Source organism: Urocampus carinirostris, chromosome 4 (genome assembly GCF_059441175.1).
Source record: "Urocampus carinirostris isolate Australia breed hairy pipefish chromosome 4, RoL_Ucar_1.0, whole genome shotgun sequence".
NCBI classification, from domain to species: Eukaryota; Metazoa; Chordata; class Actinopteri; order Syngnathiformes; family Syngnathidae; genus Urocampus; species Urocampus carinirostris.
The window spans coordinates 5,165,299-5,185,476 of NC_142352.1; the positions used below are offsets into that span (position 1 = coordinate 5,165,299).

The window sequence follows — 20,178 nt, forward strand, 5'->3', positions numbered from 1 at the left end:
ATTGATTTGTCAAGTCAGTCAGTGGAATGATTGCTTTGGCTTGCTTCCTCTTGGGAGCCGCCGCCATGTGTCAGTGTCAAATGACAAATAAAGAAATAAATAAATAACAGCAGCAATCTACTAATGGCATTCCTCCATGGGGAAAGACTCTCGGGCAGAGCCCTGGCGAGACCTTCGATGTGGAATACAGTGGGATTTCTTTGTACTAGGTTTTTGGCGCCTTGAATGTCTGTCACCGCTATCGGTGTGAGTGAATGAGTGTGTGAACGGGCAAGTGTGAAGCACAGTGTAAACTGCTTTGAAAGGTCTTGCAGAGCAAATAAGCCCAGCCCAAAATTGACTTCCAAGTACAGTGGAACCCCGGTTCTCGACCATAATCCGTTCCAGAACCCTGTTCGAGAACCGATTTGTTCTATCACCGAAATCAATTTTCCCATTAAAAATACTGTAAATCGTTTTAATCCGTTCCAACACCCTGAATATTTACCATGAATGTTTAACGTAAACATGAAGCTAACCCAGGCTAATCGTATGTTCGCGTTATCGTAATCTTCTGTCCGAAAGATTACGCTAACATGAACGTGTAAAAATAAAATAATCAGGTCGTTTACAAGTCATTTAGCACCCGGGTCTCTACAACAAGTGGCTAGCGCTTCATTGGAAATGGGGCTCCGTTCCAACACCCTGAATTTTGGGCTCAGTTCCAACACCCTGAATGTTTACCTCGAATCATAAAGCTAACCTAGGCTAATCGTACGTTTGCGTTTTCGTAATCTTCCGTACGAAAGATTACGCTAACACGAACGTGTAAAAAAAAAAGATAAAGAAAAGAATTATGAACAGGATTTCTTACCTTTGTGGTGGTCAGCAGAAGGCGCATGCTGTATTCCCTAGCAAGATCGGAAAACTCGCACACCTCTTTCATATTTAGCTATTATGTCTTTAAGAAAGGCAATAGCTGTACGAACAACTTTTCTTTTTTCACCTGTCCTGCTTGCACCGACCTTCTTCGGAGGCATAGTTAGGGGCTAAAACACTCTGTTCACCGATATATATAGCGAAAGCAAAAAGAGGCAAGTGCGCACGTGATAACAGTTGGTCACGAGGGGTGGGGCGATCTACACCCGTAAGCCGCTCAGCATCGCACCCTAGCGTACGCACTCACGCATTACCGGCGTTCGAACTCCGAATTTTTGACCGAACAGCGAAGCAAGAATTTCTAGAAAATTTTGTTCGAACTCCGGTTTGTTCGAACTGAGAGGCGTTCGAAAACCCAGGTTCCACTGTAACTTGAATTTAGCACGTGGGCCATACCTTGCGACCAACCGAAGCGCGAGACCAAATCTCCTTTTGCAACAACAAGTAAGAGGATGGTTTCAAATTCAACACCATGGTTACTTGTTCTTGGGAATGAATGTTTTTCTGCACAAGGGAATCCCCACAAATTGACTAGCATCATAACTGGAAACTTTCTTTTTTGTGCTAGTAACTTTCAGAGGTCAAAAATTCCCATAATCTCTGGCGCCAACCCCCACGCCCTCCTTTATTTCTATCATTAATTCTCTGTGTTAATAAATTGTGTGTGTAGTATTTCAATCAGCCTGGTTCATTGATTCAATTTTACTGGGATTATTAATTCATATCAGAACTCAAAAAACTCAAAGTAATAATGTAATTCGAATGTTCATCAGTGTAGGAAAATCTAGTATCCTTCAGGAGCATCAGCAACACCTAGAGGCAAATTCGTTTGCCGTTTGCAGTAAAGAATATTTCAATCCTAACAATTTTTAAAGTTAAAGATAGCTAAATCCCGACAGTCTTCAGTGACTTGAAAAGCCCTATAAATGCTACCATTTACCATAAAGTAACTCTCCCTTCCCTGGTTGTAAGAGTACCACTCCCTTTGGTGTGGCCAGGGCAAGTAAAGCCTGGTGGCGCCCATACCCTCTAGACCAGTTTTTTTGGGTAGAGGTTTGCCCAAATACCTTCATAAAAACGAGGGTAATAGCACGGACCCTCAGGAGGTAGAGCGCTCGTCTTGGGATCAAGGGATCCCAGTTTGAATCCCGGCTCGACCGTGTTACATGTCGAAGTGTCCTTGGGAAAGACACTGAACCCCTAATACCCTCTAGACCAGTTTTTTTGGGTAGAGGTTTGCCCAAATACCTTCATAAAAACGAGGGTAATAGCACGGACCCTCAGGAGGTAGAGCGCTCGTCTTGGGATCAAGGGATCCCAGTTTGAATCCCGGCTCGACCGTGTTACATGTCGAAGTGTCCTTGGGAAAGACACTGAACCCCTAATACCCTCTAGACCAGTTTTTTTGGGTAGAGGTTTGCCCAAATACCTTCATAAAAACGAGGGGATTAGCACGGACCCTCAGGAGGTAGAGCGTTCGTCTTGGGATCAAGGGATCCCAGTTTGAATCCCGGCTCGACCGTGTTACATGTCGAAGTGTCCTTGGGAAAGACACTGAACCCCTAATACCCTCTAGACCAGTTTTTTTGGGTAGAGGTTTGCCCAAATACCTTCATAAAAACGAGGGTAATAGCACGGACCCTCCCTAACAACCCGCTCCTAAACGAATTCACACGGAATTCCTGAGTGACATTCAATTTGTTTCAGCGGAGGCCTCGGTGAGCCAAGTCAAACATATCTGCGGAGGGAGCTAAGGACGCCAGTAATATGTCTTTATTGGACACGGCATTTAGGAATCCGCCTTTGTGTTCTCACGAAATTGTACACGCCTCACCTCGTTGGGAGTCTTGTCGAAACGGGATTTTTTTTTTAAAGCGGCCAGACGGAATCAAAACTGAAAAGACGGAATGCATTTGGCAGATTAGTTTTTTTTTTGATAAGAGATAGAATTACCGTAAATTACGGAATACAAGCTGCTACATCTTTGCTACAACAGACAGTGCGGCTTTTTTTTTTTTTTTAACATGGCGACACTAAGGAAAACAGCGAGCTGCTCTTTTCCTCATCGCCTGCGCTCTAAATATTGGGGCGGCAGTAGCTCAGGAGGTAGAGCGCTCGTCTTGGGATCAAAGGATCCCAGTTTGAATCCCGGCTCGTCCGTGTTACATGTCGAAGTGTCCTTGGGTAAGACACTGAACCCCTAATAACCCCAATAAGCAGGTTAGCGCCTCACATGGCTGCAAGGCCGCTCTTGGGAAATGTGGAGCACATTGTAAAGAGCTTTGGGAAAATATTGACTTGAAAAGCGCTATATACTAGAGTATATATATTTTTAAAAAATACTTTTGCTCCACCACCTTCTCCGGGGCTACTGATTGGCCGATTCACAGGCGTCTATCCAATCACTGTACACGTCGACTGGCTCTGATAGATAAGTAATAGGCGTCTGAAATTCCTCCAAACAAACTGAACACGATATTATTCCAGTATTTCTGGTCCTCTCCATTTGGCCTTCACATGATTTCTCAAATACATATGAAATGAAAATATCTGCATTTATATAATAATAAATAAATAATAATTTCCTTGTATTGTCATTCTGTGTAACAATGTACACAGAACGAAATGTCGATTGCACCTGACCCGTTGTAGCGAGCCGATGCAGCCGCAGCCAACAGAGGGCGCCGCCGACCACTTTTTAAGTCTTAGGAATGACTCAGCCGGGGCGCGAACCATTATATAGCGCTTTTCAAGTCAGTGAAGACTTCCCGAAGCGCTTTAGAATGTGCTTCACATTTACCCATTCACACACACTCACACACCAATAGCGAGGTGCCAACCGGCTTATTGGGGGCATTAGGGGTTCAGTGTCTTACCCAAGGACACTTTGACATGTAACTCGGAGCAGCCGGGATTCAAACCTGCGATCTCTTGATCCCAAGACGAGCGCTCTACCTCCTGAGCGAATGCCGCCCCATAAAGGATAAGCGGTGCAGCTAATGAGTTGAGATGAGACTTTATATGCATATCACTGTTCATTTTTCATGGTAGAGAGAGTCCAGGACCTTCTCAATGAGTCTTGTCAGAATCCATCTTTGGTCCTCCGAACGTCTGGTGTCCTGCAGCTATGTGACATTTAGAGTTCACGGCTGCTAGTACGTACAGTATGTCTCCATATCCCGGTTACGCTACGTGGAGTGTGAGGTCGCTGCTTAGAAAACATAGTCAGAGCAACAGCCCCGAGCTGTAACAGGGTGCTGAAAAGCGCCTCATGACTAACAATAAGGCCTTTGAATGTTTTGTATATTATGATTAGAAGCTATATGCTTTGTATCCTTCAAAGCTGGCATTCCCCAGAGCTTATGTGGAATCGGAAAGAAGGGTGGGACCCCCTGCAGCGAATATGGGTGGTAAATAAATTATTCCAACAAATACATTTTTGACGGGGCAGCACGGCGGCGCGGTGGTTAGCGCTTGTGCAGGCACAGTTCTAAAGTCTTGGGAACCTCCTGTGTGGGTTCAAATTCAGCTACCGGACTTGCTGTGCGGAGTTTGTATGTTCTCCCCGTGCTTGCGTGGGTTTCCTCCGGGCACTCCGGTTTCCTCCCACATTCCAAAGACATGCATTTCAGGTGGATTGGCCGCTCCAAATTGTCCCTAGGTGTGAATGAGCGAGCGAGTTGTCTGTCCCTGTGTGCCCAGCGATTGGCTGGCAACCAGTTCAGGGTGTCCCCTGCCCACTGCCCGATGATTGCTGGGATGGGCTCCAGCACCCCCGTGACCCTACTGAGGATAAGCGGTGCAGCTGATGAGATGAGACCAATTGTAGAGTCAAGTTTATTCTTTTTCAAAACCCGTCTAACCTTTTTGGAGCAAGACATACATTTTTAGATTATTATGTCAGGAAAAGTGATGAAAAACCTTGTTTAGTTATTCTGAAAGGTGGCTACACACACTTTAGGATAATTATTTTTTGATAGATCAATATACTTTAATCAAGAAACACTCACTCTTGGATTTATGTACTTTTCTTTCACTAATCATCTACTGAAGAAGCTTGAATAGATCTAAAAACAATAATAAGGAAATAAAACAAAAGAAAACTAGAAGTTGAGAACATAAACTGACAGCATTTGGATAGACAACATTGGCTTGATTATTACGTTATTGTATTTTGATAGAGTTCCCCATTTTACGTCACACCAATACCAATACCTATACCAATACCTATTCGGGGCACCTGTTGGCGCCAACAGCCCTGATCGCTGATTGGTTCGCTGACTCTTTTTAAACCCCCGACTTCCAAGAGGAAGCGGTCAGACCGTCTGCGAACTTATGCTTTCAGCTAGGCAAGCTCTGCACTATCCGACATTCTACTGCCCTGTTTTCTCCTGCCTGATACCTATTGCCGACCTGTTTTTGGACCCTGGCTTACTCTCCCGTCCCGGCCATCGACCTGTTTTGTCCTGTTTCCTGCCTGATACCTGTTGCCGACCTCTTTTCTGGACTCGTTACTACCCTTGCTCCTCCGTCCCGGCCATCGACCTGTTTTCCCGCTGCCTACGACTACCCTCACTAGACATGGAAGTGCCACTTCCGCGTTCCTGCCACCAGCTACCCGTGTCTGACGATCATCGGATCATGGAAGCAAGCACTGCCCTCTCTTTATCAATAAAACTGAGTAAAACGAATGCTATTGGGTCCTCTCTCCGTTTCTGGCTTGTGACAAATACCTAGCAACAACGAGATGTTCTGTGAAGTTCTGTGTCCATGAAGATGCCAGCCCAGTCTCGGTTGGTAGACTTGAGAGCCAGTTGGGACAAGAACCACAGGATGCAGGGTGTTGAATGAGAGGTTGACTGCTGGTGGCTTAAGAGTTCTCTGAGGTCGCTGGCTTTGTCCCACCGGTTGGCCGATAGCTTGATCAAGCTTAGCTTTCGACTTGGCAAGACTTTCTGGCTGCTTGTTGACCTGAGACATGGTCAGGACCCGCCAGGATTTTGATCCAGTTTTTCTTGCTGGCCAAATTCAGACTGCCCTTGCGAGGTCAGACGTGTACCAGCTCTCGGTTCTGATCTCTTGGGAGGGGCGGACCCCCTGTGGTGGAGTTGTCTCGGCAACCTTTGATAATGTCCCCCTCCCCAATCTCACATTCTACCACTATCAGTCAGATAACATATCTATGTGATCTACTTAAAACAGTCTTGGTAGGCAGACTTGAGAGCCAGTTGGGACGAGAACCACAGGATGCAGGGTGTTGAAGGAGAGGTTGACTGCTGGTGGCTTAAGAGTTCTCTGAGGTCGCTGGCTTTGTCCCACCGGTTGGCCGATAGCTTGATCAAGCTTAGCTTTCGACTTGCCAAGATTTTCTGGCTGCTTGTTGACCTGAGACATGGTCAGGACCGGCCAGGATTTGGATCCAGTTCTTCTTGCTAGGATATGCTCTCTTCTCTTGTTGCTGGCCAAATTCAGACTGCCCTTGCAAGGTGAGAGGTGTACCAGCTCTCGGTTCTGGTCTCTTGGGAGGGGCGGACCCCCTGTGGTGGAGTTGTCTCGGCAACTTTTGATAATGTCCCCCTCCCCAATCTCACATTCTACCACTATCAGTCAGATAACTTATCTATGTGATCTACTTAAAACACAGTATTCACCTCTCAAGTCTTGTTTGATCATTTTCTGACATTGTAAAATGGAATTTCAGACCAAACATTGAATACTCTACACCCTATTTAGGCAACGCACTTTTTCCACATGCATTTTTTTCCTAATTTTGACACACAAACACGCGTATTATAGCATCTAACATGCTATAAATGTTTGTTTATTGAGGCCCTTACTTAGGAATGGCAATTCAAAAATTAAAAACATTTATTTAAATATTACGTGTGTTGACGACAAAGGAGGTGTTTGTAGCGCACAGTCAGGCGATTGGTGACCGTCGGTAAAACCCCTCGGATTCGCTTTCCACAAGTCGTCCTTCGGGTCTATTAACGCCCGTTCTCGTAAAAATGTTGTTGCAAAATTCAGCGTAATAATAATAAAGTCATATTTGCACAATCTCGGTCGGTGTGACTTTAAGAGTCCTGAGCGCTGAGCTCACTGTAATTATACCTACTGGAAATAAATGTCAGTTTTATAATGCATCGTGTTTATTGAAGTAGTGTATGCCATGATGTCCTTTGGATAGAAGTTTAGGGCGAAAAATTTAACGTCATTGGTGGAATGTATGTAGTCCCTTTGATTTTTCATTATAAGGAAGTTTCATTAGAGACTATTACGCATTAAATGAACTTAAGCACATCATAGTCAGGGTTGGGTAGGGTTACTTTAACTGGATTACTTTCAATTACTTTTGGATTATTCCTATTCCAAATATGCTAATAAAAGACAAAATAAACTAAATATGAATAAAATGAGGGTAGCACAGCGGCGCAGTGGTTAGCGCATGTGCGGCACAGTTCATGTCTTGGGAACCTCCTGCGTGGGTTCAAATCCAGCTCCAGCGGAATTTGTATGTTCTCCCCGTGCTTGCGTGGGTTTCCTCCGGGCACTCCGGTTTCCTCCCACATTCCAAAAACATGCATTTCAGGTAAATTGGCCGGTCCAAATTGTCCCTAGGTGCGAATGAGCGACTGAGTTGTCTGTCCCCGTGTGCCCTGCGATTGGCTGGCAACCAGTTCAGGGTGTCCCCTGCCCACTGCCCGATGATTGCTGGGATGGGCTCCAGCACCCCCGCGACCCTACTGAGGATGAGCGGTGCAGCTAATGAGATGAGAATGAGATGAATAAAATGATGACTCACAACACGTGGAAAGCTTTCTCTCCTGGCTTTGATCTCTTTGTTATCCGGCAAAACTAACATCAAATGCGACAGAAAGAAAATAGAAATAAATCCAAACAGCTTGCCAACATAATTTTTGCCGTTCCGTGTATTCCGTTACTCCCCAAGCCTGCACAAAATTTAGTAATTTTATTCATATTTAGTTTCTTTTGTCTTTTATTAGCATATTTGGTATTGGAGTATTCCGAAAGTAATTGAAAGTAATCCAGCTGTCCTGGGTGTTGGCGCCAAATCCTAAACACATGTGTTCCCGATCCGGGTGATTGTGACAATATCTGCTGTATGTCTGTAGTATTTTTGTAGTACAGTATTACTGTAGTTTTATTTTGTAGTATGTTTGTGATATTTCCATAGGGTAATTTTGTAGTAACGCTACAGTCATTATTTGCAGTATTTCTGTTGTAAACCTTTTGTAGTAGTATTTTTGTAGTATTATTTCTCTAGTAGTTTTTTATACTATAGTATTACGTATTGGTATTTTTTTAGTATTTCAGTTGAAGTATAATTGCTGTATTTCCAAAGCAGTGTTTTAGTAGTGTTTTTGTAGTATTCCCATAGTAGTATTTTGGAGTATATGATTCTATAATAGTAGTTTGTAATATAGTATTACTGTAGAAGTGTATTTTTGTAGTAATTCTATACTATTTTTTTATTTTCAGAATGAAAGCAATATCGTATATGAGGTCCCTGTTTTTAAGCACTATATTTGATGTTTAGTTTTGTAGTTTTTGTGTAATATTTTTGTTTTCTGTATTTCTGTAGAAGTATTTTTGAGTGTTCTCACAAAGTGACAATGTTGGCACCAAAAAAGTTAACCACTCTTGAGGGCCACCTAGTGGTCGCAGGGACCCAAGAAGCCGCTTAGCTCGCTTTTGCCTCGGGCAGGCTCTACCGTTGTCACAGACCAGGAACGGAGACAGGACCCAATAGCGTTTGTTTTACTCAGTTTTTAATAAGAACGAGAACAGTGCTTGCATCCACGATGATTGTAGTCACCGGTAGCAGATAGCAGGAACGCAGAAGTGGCACTTCCGTGACGAGCGAGGGTAGTCGTTGGCAGCGAGAAAAACAGATCGATAGCTGGGACAGAGGAGCAAAAGCAGAAACAGGTCCAAAAAGAGGTCGGCAACAGGTATCAGGCAGGAAACAGGGCAGGATAGTGTCGGAGAGTACAAAAGCTTGCCTAGCAGAGAGCATAGGTTTGCAGACGGTCTGATGGGTTCCTTTCATTTAAAAAGAGTTCAACAGGCAATCAGGTCCATTGGCTGTTGGCGCCAACGGGGCAACCGCAAGTGCCCCGAATCAGTAATCATGACAACCGAGGGCACTTGGGTGCCTTCTAAGGAGAGCTGAGGTGCCCGCGGACCTGTTCTGCTGGGTCATTGTGATTTGCTAGGAATTGAATTATTTAAGGGGTTGATCGAGTCTATTTAACACTACTTTCAATAATTAACCTGGGATTAATTTACCGTTAATTCCGGACTATAAGCCGCTACTTTTTTCCCAAACGTTCAACCCTGCGGCTTATTCAGTGATGCGGCCAATTTATGTCATTTTTCTAACGGCCACCAGCGGCGCTCGGGTACAAAAGGTAAGATTTAGACCGCTGGAATATATGCGCCGAAGAAGACTGCAACTTCTTAGCTTGTGCACAAATTAAATTTGCGTAAACTTACCCTCATCATGCAAATTGCAAAAACAAATGCACATGACGCAGCTTTCAAGCTAAAAGCAATCGAGCAATACGATAAAGAAGGAAACAGAGCTAACTTTACTTTGCAGCGTGTTGCTAGCGTGTTTTGGAATAAGGGAGCGTGGGACGACGTCTATATGACAGAGTTTCTTTCCGATACTGAGGAAGACGACTTTGATGGCGTCAGTTATAAGGAGGAAGATAAGGATGGTTTACCGTGATTTTTACAAGTAAGGTATATTTTTTTAACAGACCCATTTACTGTTTTGCGAGCATGTTGCTAGTAGCGTGTTGGTACCTGTCACAGTCACGGTTTGGGATGAAAGTTATATTATTATTATTATTATTAAAGCTTTGAAAACTCTCTCGGTGTACCGTCTTTCTTTGTAAATATGTGTAACCATGTATAACATGTATTTGCAACTGTATATTTTTGTAATGTATTTATTTTAGAGACTTATTCTGATATGTTTTCCACGGGCAAATCAAAAAGAAGGGGCGAAAACAGCAGGGGCTGACGGGAAGTGGAGTAAAGGTGAGACGTGTTTTTGGACGCAGCGGACAATAGTGGATATATATTTTTCCCACCCTTACCTTTGGAAATATACCCTTTTTTCCTTGGATTACTTTCAACGGGACCCGGACTCTGCAGGTCTGCATCAAACCTTAAGCACCGGTATCATTTTCCGTTCATTTTGCCGGCTGTAATTTTTGGACTGTGTACTTTATATTCAGTTACAATCGCTTTACTTTTGTTACTTTTGTGATTGTGTTACATGTTTTAATTTGGGCGCAGGCTGCTTATATACGACTTGTGTAAGTACAAAAGCGGTTATCCTCTTAAAATGTGGTGGGTGCGGCTTATATTTAGGTGCGCTCTATAGTCCGGAATTTACGGTAGTAACGACATAGTAATAACATGATAAGTTGTTATTTTGGAAATGCGTATCAAACTAAGTGCCATTTTCACTAATTAAAAACAAAACGTAGCTTGAAAAGGGTTGGAGACACACGATGAATCTGTTTTTGGTCCACTATGCTCTCAGTTATCCGCCGAAGCCGTGACAAAATGCGCAAACAAGTTATATAAATGACACGTGCAGCTTGCAGGATTTAACAGCTTTCCTCATGCACAATTATTTTCATTTACCAGGTACGTAACGTGTTGATTTGCCGTTAATTAATCTCCCTCTGGCTGTGGAAGATCTCGTTAATGTGCTAACGTCACGCTAATGCTAACACATGAGCTCACGCAAACCATCACAGAGTTTTTTTGGAACTTAAGCTCACATGCTGTTTGTTTGGCTCCTTCCTTAGCGACTGATATTTGTTTTTGTTTTCCCCTTCAGGCACTATCACAGCATGGACGAATTCAGCCACTACGACCTGTTGGAGGTCTCCTCGGGTCGCAAAGTGGCCGAAGGACACAAAGCTAGCTTCTGTCTGGAGGACACGACTTGCGACTTCGGACACCTGAAGCGCTACGCTTGCACTTCGCACACTCAGGTAAAACGTAAATCAGGAATGGATCTAGCCGAAAGGTGTGAGCCAGGCTTCTCTCTTCCTGACTTTTTTCTTTTTTTTTTCTTTTAAAATGTCCACCCGTCTCATTTTATACATTTGACTATAAAGGATTTTATACAATTGAATACAAGTTACATTTATTGAGTTTAATGCTATAGTTATTTACTGACTGTGCCTTTATTCAATGAGCAGTGAAGGTTCAGGGCAGGCATAAGTGGTGGAAGAGGTTGTTTACAGGAACGGGACGTACAGCTGATAAGATCATCAGCACACCCAGATGCTGTTGACGCAGAAAGGCCCGGTGTTGTTTTGAGGAAGCAAGACATCAAAACGCTCGTCTATGAGATTGCGAAGGCCACGTTGGGCTTCCTTGGCACGCCCATGGGAGGAGCCGACACACCATTATGCGGGGAGAAGATGTCCAATAGGAGAAAGCTAAAGGACTTCAGAAAAAGGCTTCCCAGAGACTCCAATGTCTTTTCTTCAGCAGTCTTCGATGTAGTACACTTAGTTAAATTGTTAAGGAAAATAAATCTGCCCCCGTGTGAAATTGTCGCTTTCCTGTTCATGTTTCCCTCAAGAAACGAGCGCCAGACCAGGACCAAGCCAGGGAAACCATACTGTGGAGAGTAGTACCAGATTGCAACAGAGACATTTCTTTTTGTGTTGTCGTAACTGGTTGCCACAGTAATAAACCAAATTGCATTCGCTTGTTATCGTTCCTGGAGGATTAAAGGAAACTTGGGCGACTTGACAACAGCAAAAATTCGGGTTACATTAGAATGGCGATTGTCTTCATTGATAACAACTTTGTCAACATTGTTTATGAGATTAGCCGTTTCACTCCGGGATGAACATGTAATAAAGACTTAAGAATGATAATAAGATTGTCTGAAAAAAATTGCAAGTTTTTAGTGTATTTAACATCACTTAGCATTAGCCTAGCATACCTAGTTCATGATTGGACGGATTTTTTTTACCCATTACCTCTTTCCAATCTTTGAATAATGTCCCCAGCCAGAGACGGGGACAGGACCCAATAGTGTTCGTTAAACTCATTTTTAATGAAATAGAGAGCAGTGCTTTCATCCACGATCCGATGAGTGGCACTTCCGCGTCGAGCGAGGATAGTCGTGGGTGGCAGGAAAGCTGGTCAGTAGCCGAGAGAGGGGAGCAAGGGCGGTAATCGAGTCCAGAAAAAAGGTCGGCAACAAGTATCCGGCAGGAACCAGGGCAAAACAGGTCGATGGTCAGGACGGAAGAGCAGGGCAGAAACAGGTCCAGAAACAGGTCGGCAACAGGTAATCAGGCATGAGAAAACAAAGCAGGAGATTGTCGGAAGGTATGAGCTTGCCTAGCTGGGAGCATAGGTTCACAAACGGTCTGACAGCTTCCTCTTGGAAGCCGGGGGTTTAAAAAGAGTCTTTGAACCAATCAGCCAATTGGGCAGTCACAGGTACCCTGAATCAGCAATCATGAAAAATAGTCATTATTTAAAGTAATACAAGAAGTAAATATGGCAGGAATGTCTATTTTGATGACTTTTACGTATTTGTCATTCCAGGGTTTGAGCCCAGGTTGCTATGATACTTACAACGCCGACATCGACTGTCAATGGATCGACATCACAGATATCCAACCAGGAAACTATATACTCAAGGTAAGCTAAGTAAGAACTCAGATAGATTTGTATTGTCTTTAAACCAAATCATGTTTTTTTTTTCTTGTAGCTCACCGTGAACCCTAAATTTCTGGTAATGGAATCAGATTTTACCAACAATGTGGTCAGGTGTAACATCCACTACACGGGACGATTTGTTACGACAACCAAATGCCAGCTTGCGCAGTAAGTCCGAATGAATCAGAATTCAGATAATGAACCTTCTTTTAAAAGATCCACTGACTCATAAAAAAATGTGTTTTTAATACGTTTTTAATTAGCAAATACACGAGAGAGGCAAGGCAAAGTCAATGGTACATCACAATTTGTGAAGTTGTTAAGTTTCTCTGGAAGGGTGAGGCAAGAACTGAGACAGGGGCGCTTAAAATAAGCTTGGTATTTATAAACAAAACCAGGAACAAAGTAGAAAACGAACAAGGGGGCAAAAAACAAATTACAGACGCTGCCCTACTTACGAACGAGAGTTTGTAGTTAGTTTGTATTTAGTTTGTAAGTTGAAGTTGTTCGTAAATTGCTTCAGTGCTATTGTCACGATCCAGAAACGGAGACGGGTCCCAGTAGCGTTCGTTAAACTCAGTTTTATTGAAATAGAGAGCAATGTCATGATTACTGATGTGACTCAGCTGTGCCCGCTCATTTGGCGCCAACAACCGTGGGTTCTGATTGGCTCCCTGTCACTATTTGAACCCAGTCCTGTCTGTTCCATGTTGTCAGTCCGTCTGCGAACATCAGTGTATACTAGGCAAGCCTATTTTCGACCCTGACTCCCACCTGTCCCGTTTTTGCTCCCGTCTGTCTCCGGCTACAACCTGTTTTTGATCCTGACCACGTCTGCTCTCCCGTCCCGACTTACGACCAATTTTTGATCCCAACCACATCCGCCTTCCCGTCCTGGCTTACGACCCGTTTCTGATCCCGACCATGTTTTTGCTCTCCTTTCCCAGCAATCGACCGTTTTTTCTGTCCTTGACACCGCCATTGCTTGCTACGGAGGATCCACTTCCGTGTTTCCTTTAATAAAACTTGTGAGAAACGTAACACAATTGGGTCCTGTTTCCGTTCTGGGCCTGACAGGCAAGAAAAAAAATAAGTTTAAAGCTTAAAGAACAGAAACAAAAGAAGAAAAAATTAATAAAAAAGGGGCAAAAGAGAAAAGCGAAAACAAAGCAAGAAAAGAAGAAGAAAAAAAGAAAAGCAGACTAGTTTTGGTTGGATATATTCCCAATAATAATGTAACATGGACAAAATTTAGAAAAATATATAATTTTTCTGAATTATAACAACTATTACGCACTGTACTCGAAAACACATGGTAGTTTGATTTGAGAAGTCATATTTGAGACCTAAATTTTCATCTTGACGAAAAAAATAGCAATATCTGTCCCTGAAAAAACAACAGGACTGATGCAAGTATCGTGAACCAGGACGGAATCTCGGACCCAATTGCGTTTGTTTTAAAGGAACCTTTATTGGAATGAGTTGTCAGAGTTTGTTTTGGACGCCGGCGTTTGTCGGTCACCAGCCGCTGACAGGTAGGCAGAATCGGTACAGCTGAGCGGGTAGGTCGATGGCCAGGGCAGGAGAGCAGGTCGTAAACGTGGGGCAGGAACAGATCAAAAACAGAAGGCAGACAGGAATCAAGCAGGAGAAGTCTTTGGGACTGGTAATCTGGCGAAACACACAGTGAGACACAGGTACGGTCTGACACTCTTCTCTGGGCGCTGACAGCTTAAGAGAGTGCCAGCCAATCAGAGTGCGCGCTCCTGCACGCCAAACGATTGCCCAAGGTGTCTTCATTTTGTCAATCATGACAGCAAGTACCCAAAGAAAGCAAAGTCAAAAGGAATACCATTACCGTATTTTCCACACTATAAGGCGCATTGTGTTATAGGGCGCACCCCCCAAAAATAGTTTTTGGTCGTATATTTTCCATACATAAGGCGCACCGGATTATAAGGCGCTACAATGGGAACGTCGACAAAACAGTCAGATAGTTCAGTCCAACTTATTACCCCCTTAACATTCCGAAAGCTCGCAAAGAAGCAAATACGTGTCTCAGACACGTACGGAAACAGTGTCAGTACGTTGTCACCAATCACTCAAATGCATCGTTCCAAATATCATTGGAAGGTTAAAGTCTTGGGATTCAACAAATGCCAAACATTTCTTAGTTTCCATTTTATTTTTTGCTGGCCACTGTGTGGACAGCAAAGTAAGAATTTTATTGTGCAGGGAAACGGGGTTCTTTACTCTGCATATGACAATAAACACTTTGAATTGAATTTAGTTTAAAAATAGATTCATCACAGAAACATCAAGATGGTTCTAAAACAAGATACCGGGAAAATATAAAGCCGCATAACTCACCTAAGTTCTCTTGCAGCCATCACGTTCAATAATGATACGTAACCATGGTCCTTTTACAACCGTGAGTGTAGTAAATCAGGGAGAGTAAAATATTTACAAATACAGACTAGTAAAAAATGTTTTCTCTATGCCGTAGTGCAACCCAACGTGTGATTCACATTCATCTTTTTCGGCCAATTGCAGGCTTTGTTTCGCCCCTTTAGCCTATGCGAGCCTGTAAATGATAAAAAGGATCCGCCCCCTTTACCTCCGAATAACTTTAGCCAATAGTGACTGATTCAAATGATGATTGACACCTTGGTTAGGAAATAAAACGCCGGTATATAAATCCCAGCATACACCGCGGACTACTTCGCCTTCGGGGGAAAATCTCGTCGGCGGCTGCTTGCCTTAGTTGCAAGACTTAATATTGATCCACATATAAGGCGCACTGTATTATAAGGCGCATGGTCAGCTTTTGAAAAAAACAAAGGCTTTTAGGTGCGCCTTATAGTGCGGAAAATACGGTAAATGGATTACTCTGCTTTGTCATTACCTATATAATAACTCATCCAGGTGTACCTAATGTTTTGTCCTCGTAGAATTGACTGTATAATAAGCCTTTCCAGCAGCTCAATGAGGAGCATCAAAGTGTATCAAATTACTTACGACTTATTAGTGGACTTAATGGCCTCCCCGGCCAAACTATTTGATGATTTAACAAATGATGTTCTCATTCTTCAATTAAGATTAATGGGCTCTGAAACTTTTCACGTTCTTTTCTTACTTGGAAGAAAAGATACCGGGGTGGCGAACCATTTTCCGGCTCAATTAGCAGTACAGAAGATGCGTAAAGTGGCAAACTTAGAAATACGCTCACAAAAGCATTTCCCGTCTTTGATGAAAGAAAAGTCGAGGTAATGGTTGACTTTGTACCGAAAATGAAGCAGATGTGGGAAGTGTGACCTTCATTATATGGAAACGAAAGATGGTTTCTTCATGGAAATAAGTTCATTTTGTCAAGATCCGGAACAGGAAGAGGACCCAAAAGCGTGACGTTCTCACTCAAGCCTTTATTTTGCGGGAAATGGGGAGTCATGCACGTTAGGCAGCCAGTCTGGTGTGGAAAGACAGGAAGCAAGAGACCGACGAGATCGATTCCAATTGCCCGAGGTGATACCGGACAGATGGAGTCGACAGGACGGGACAGACAAGATAGATAACGAATCAGGATATCGAAAATAAACAGGAGAAACTAGACGGGAATGAAAACTTGAGAGAATAATATACAGGACAATAATAGAAGGGATCAAAACAGGAAACTGATATTTAACAGGATAAAATAAACAGGAACAATACCGGACAGGGAATACCAACAGGAAAACAGGACCGAGTCAGAACCCACGTCTTGCGGGGGCAGAGGTTCGTTGACGGACTGACAATGAAATGAAATGAAATGAAATGATCTGCATTTATATAGCGCTTTTCAAGTCAATGACTTCCCAAAGCGCTTTACATTGTGCTCCACATTTCCCAATAGCGGCCGTGATCTGTGCAGCCATGTAAGGCGCTAACCTGCTTATTGGGGGTATTGGGGGTTCAGTGTCTTACCCAAGGACACTTCGACATGTAACATGGACAAGCCGGGATTCGAACTGGGATCCCTTAATCCTAAAACGATCGCTCTACCTCGTGAGCTACTGCCGCCCCTGACAAAGGAAGAGTGACAGTGCTGAGCTTAAACAGACGGAAAGCCAATCTGTCAATGAGCCACAGCTGAGGCCGCACGGGCGTGGCCAATTGGGCCCCATGGCAACCATGACACGTTTAAATTGATCTCATCCCTGTATTCATCCTATCTACAGTCATTCTCATTAATGTTACAGAAAAATGTCTGTTTTTACCACAAAAGTCTTTGACTTGCATTTGTATGGACTATAAATGTCAGGAGCAGAACGGAAACAGGACCCAATTGCGTAACGTAAAGTTTTATTGAAAGAAAGTAGAAGGGCTGGGCTGCGGCCACGATCCGGTGTTCGCTGGAGGCGGAAAGCAAGTCGCTCTCGCGCTCAGGCTGTGATCCGAACACGGAAATGGATCTTCCGTAGCGAGCTATGGCGGTGTCAGGGAAGGAAAAACTGGTCAGTAGCCGGGACTGGGAGAGCAAAGCGTGGTCGTGGTCGGAAACGAGTCGTAAGCCGGGACAGGAGAGTTGACGTTGTCGGGATCAAAAATGGGTCGTTAGTCAGGACGGGAGAGCAGACGTGGTCGGGATCAAAACAGGTCAACGGGAGCAGAAACAGGACAGGCGGGAGTCAGTGTTGAAAAAAGGCTTGCCTTGTTTAGACAGAAGTTCGCAGACGGACTGACAACAGGGGATTGACAGGACTGGGTTTAAATAGGGACAGGGAGCCAATCAGATCCCTATCTATCTATATATCTATTTATATTGTTTTCTGTTTTTATCAAATGAGTCCCCATCCCAGAATTGAGGTTAACCACTGTCTTGCTGCTGCGTTTCAGGTCTTGATCAGGCACTGGAACACCAAATGACCCACCGCACTCAAGCGACCCTGACTGCTCATCTATTGGAATGTGAATGGCACTCGTGGGCTCGCTTTAGTTGTTTAGTTTTTTCTGGTGTCTTTAGTTTGTGTGTTTTTGCGCTGTCTTAGCTTTTGGCCGACCCATGTGGCAGAAGACATCCGTTTTTTGGCACTTATTCAATTAGTGGGTGTGGATTTTTGGACCCCATCTTGGATTAAATTGAATAAAAAAGGACATTTTCACAGTAGTATAGTGGGTATACCATGGAAAACAACAAATAACAGGGCCATCACCCTTGTTCCAAGTGTTTATATCTGTCAGGAAGCGGACCAGGAAGCAGGAAGTCGGAACTCATATGCGTAGACGATCTGTCACTTTAATTAGGAAATAAAAGTTGTCCAACACTCAAACGGACCAAAGACAAAACAAAACAGGTTTAAAGGCAATCAAAATTACAAACTAGGCATTACTCAGATCAAACAGGTATGAACAGGTCTTCAACAAGGTAAAGCAATGGTCTGGCAACGTTTAAGTACTCCACAAGCAATCAGTCCAATGCGTCTTAGCCGGTGTCAAGGGGCGGGGCCAGCTGGGCGCCATGACAACCATGCAGGACATGACAATATCGTCTATTGGTTATTTTCTATTACTGTATGCTATATATCAACTTCCACATCCCAGGAGACTCCTCCTACCAATATCATCCCGGCATTTTGCTTTCAGACTCTGTAGAAGCTTGTTGTATTGATTTTAAATGGTGTGTGCCGTCAGGTCACACTCCCTACAGAGTTTCTTTTGGAACTATGAAAAAAAAATGAATAGCGCGAGTGACGGAAAATAACAATGATGTGAAAAATTGTTGACTGAAACATAAAGAGAGCGTTAGAATAAAACTGGCCTCAATTTGTGGCAGGACTTGATTTCGCTCATCAGTGTCAATGCAGAGATTTGTTCTATCCTATGTGTAAGGTTTTAATATTTCCTAAACTGAACTCTGACTCCGAAGACACTTCACGTGTCTTGTCCAAACCCTTACAGTTGGAGCATGCCCAAAAGTTATTGAGCCGAGTATAGTCCACATATTAATTTATTTAGCCGAATCAAAGAGTTGAACGCATTTTTCTTCCTTGCCAATTACAAACGTGTGTAGGAGAGAGCGACGGCGGGGGCTCCCGGGTTGCCCACTGTTCACGCCCAATGACCAAGCCTCTGGCTGATTGGTCCGCGCCGTCGTCGATGCAAATATCCCATGGTTGAAGAATGAGAGGAGGGGTGATAGGTCATCATGAGGCATGACACAAACATTCTAACCCCCCTAGGAAGTGACAAATCACCGCCATCTGCACAGAATAGAAGGAAAGTCACATTTCAAGGTGGTTCACGACAAACCTTCTCTCATAGTTTGCCCTCAAACACTGGAGTCATATTTTAGAACAAGTATATTTGACCTTACGTAAGATAAAATAGTATATAACTTCAATCGACATAGTAAAAATATCCAATTTCAGAAAAAGTGAAAGATCAAAACATATCCTTCAAAATATAGACTATAATTTGACGGATGTGTTATACTTGAAAGAAAGTATTCCTTTAGTACAAGCATGCTATTGTTCGAATGTGGAACCTTTGTGAGTACTGTATTAATTTGTTATTGTTGTTTTTTTTCCTGCTTTTCAATTTGAAGAAGGTGCTCTCTCAAAAGCAAGGCCCGTGCTTATTGTATGTAAGTTGTATGTTTACACTGTCATACTTAATTCCCAACACTGGTCAGATGGCACATACGGTCATCTACGCCTTTCCCTCTTTTGTTTCTTTGTTTTTTTTGGAAGAATGTATAAGAAAATATTCCACTGACATTTGTTCAGTCGATGCATTATTAAAAAATTGTGCTACAGTGGGGTGAAATAAAATGCTACAACCTTGGATTTGGGATTAATTGAGATACATGTGTTGGAGTTATTCTTCTTTTTTCTTTATCATATTTAGATATAAAAGTCAGGACCAGAACGGAATCAGGACCCAATCACGTAACGTTTACCACAAGTTTTTACTGAAAGCTGGACGCGGGAGCCAAGTCGTTCTTGCTCTCAGATTGCGAGCGATGGCGGTGTCAGGGACAGAAAAACTTGTCGGAAACGAGTCGTAAGCCAGGACGGGAGAGTAGACTTAGCCGGGATCAAAAATGGGTCATAAGCTGGGACGGGAGAGCAGACGTGGTCGGGGAAAAATCAGGTCGTAGCCGGAGACAGACTGGAGCAAAAACGGGAAAGGCGGGTTTCAGGGTTGAAAAAGGCTTGCCTTGTATAAACAGAGGTTTGCAGACGGACTGACAACAGGAGAGTGACAGGACTGGGTTTAAATAGGGAGAAGGAGCCAATCAAATGAGGGGGCAAAGGTGATTTAAATCGGTAATCATGACAATAAATTCTGTTTTGGGTATGACCTCAACTGGCATTGCAGCATTCCCAAACAATTCCAAGGTCCTCAAGTTAAGTTTCTATACTAGTAAGTTAAATGTAATAAAAAAATTGTGACTACTTGGTGAAGAATGACTGTTTTTCCCTTCCCTTGGCTCAATTAACATCCAGGTTGTGAGTTGGGTAAAACAAGGAGTTGAGCAGTTACACT

At 43.3% G+C, this 20,178-nt stretch overlaps 1 protein-coding gene across 2 annotated transcripts in view; it reads left to right on the forward strand.

The window, feature by feature from the left end:
- Positions 1–19,490, forward strand: part of loxl1 (lysyl oxidase-like 1) — a 42,994-nt gene extending 23,504 nt beyond the window's left edge. The window contains exons 4-7 of one of the 2 annotated variants that reach the window (XM_088333505.1): positions 10,802–10,958; positions 12,541–12,636; positions 12,707–12,822; positions 17,527–19,490. In XM_088333505.1, coding sequence (XP_088189631.1) covers positions 10,802–10,958; positions 12,541–12,636; positions 12,707–12,822; positions 17,527–17,533 — 376 coding nt within the window. In that variant the 3' untranslated portion in view covers positions 17,534–19,490. Of the gene's footprint in view, positions 1–10,801; positions 10,959–12,540; positions 12,637–12,706; positions 12,827–17,526 lie in introns of those variants that run through there. The other variant, XM_088333506.1, reaches the window with a different exon arrangement.
- Positions 19,491–20,178: the final 688 nt, after the last annotated feature.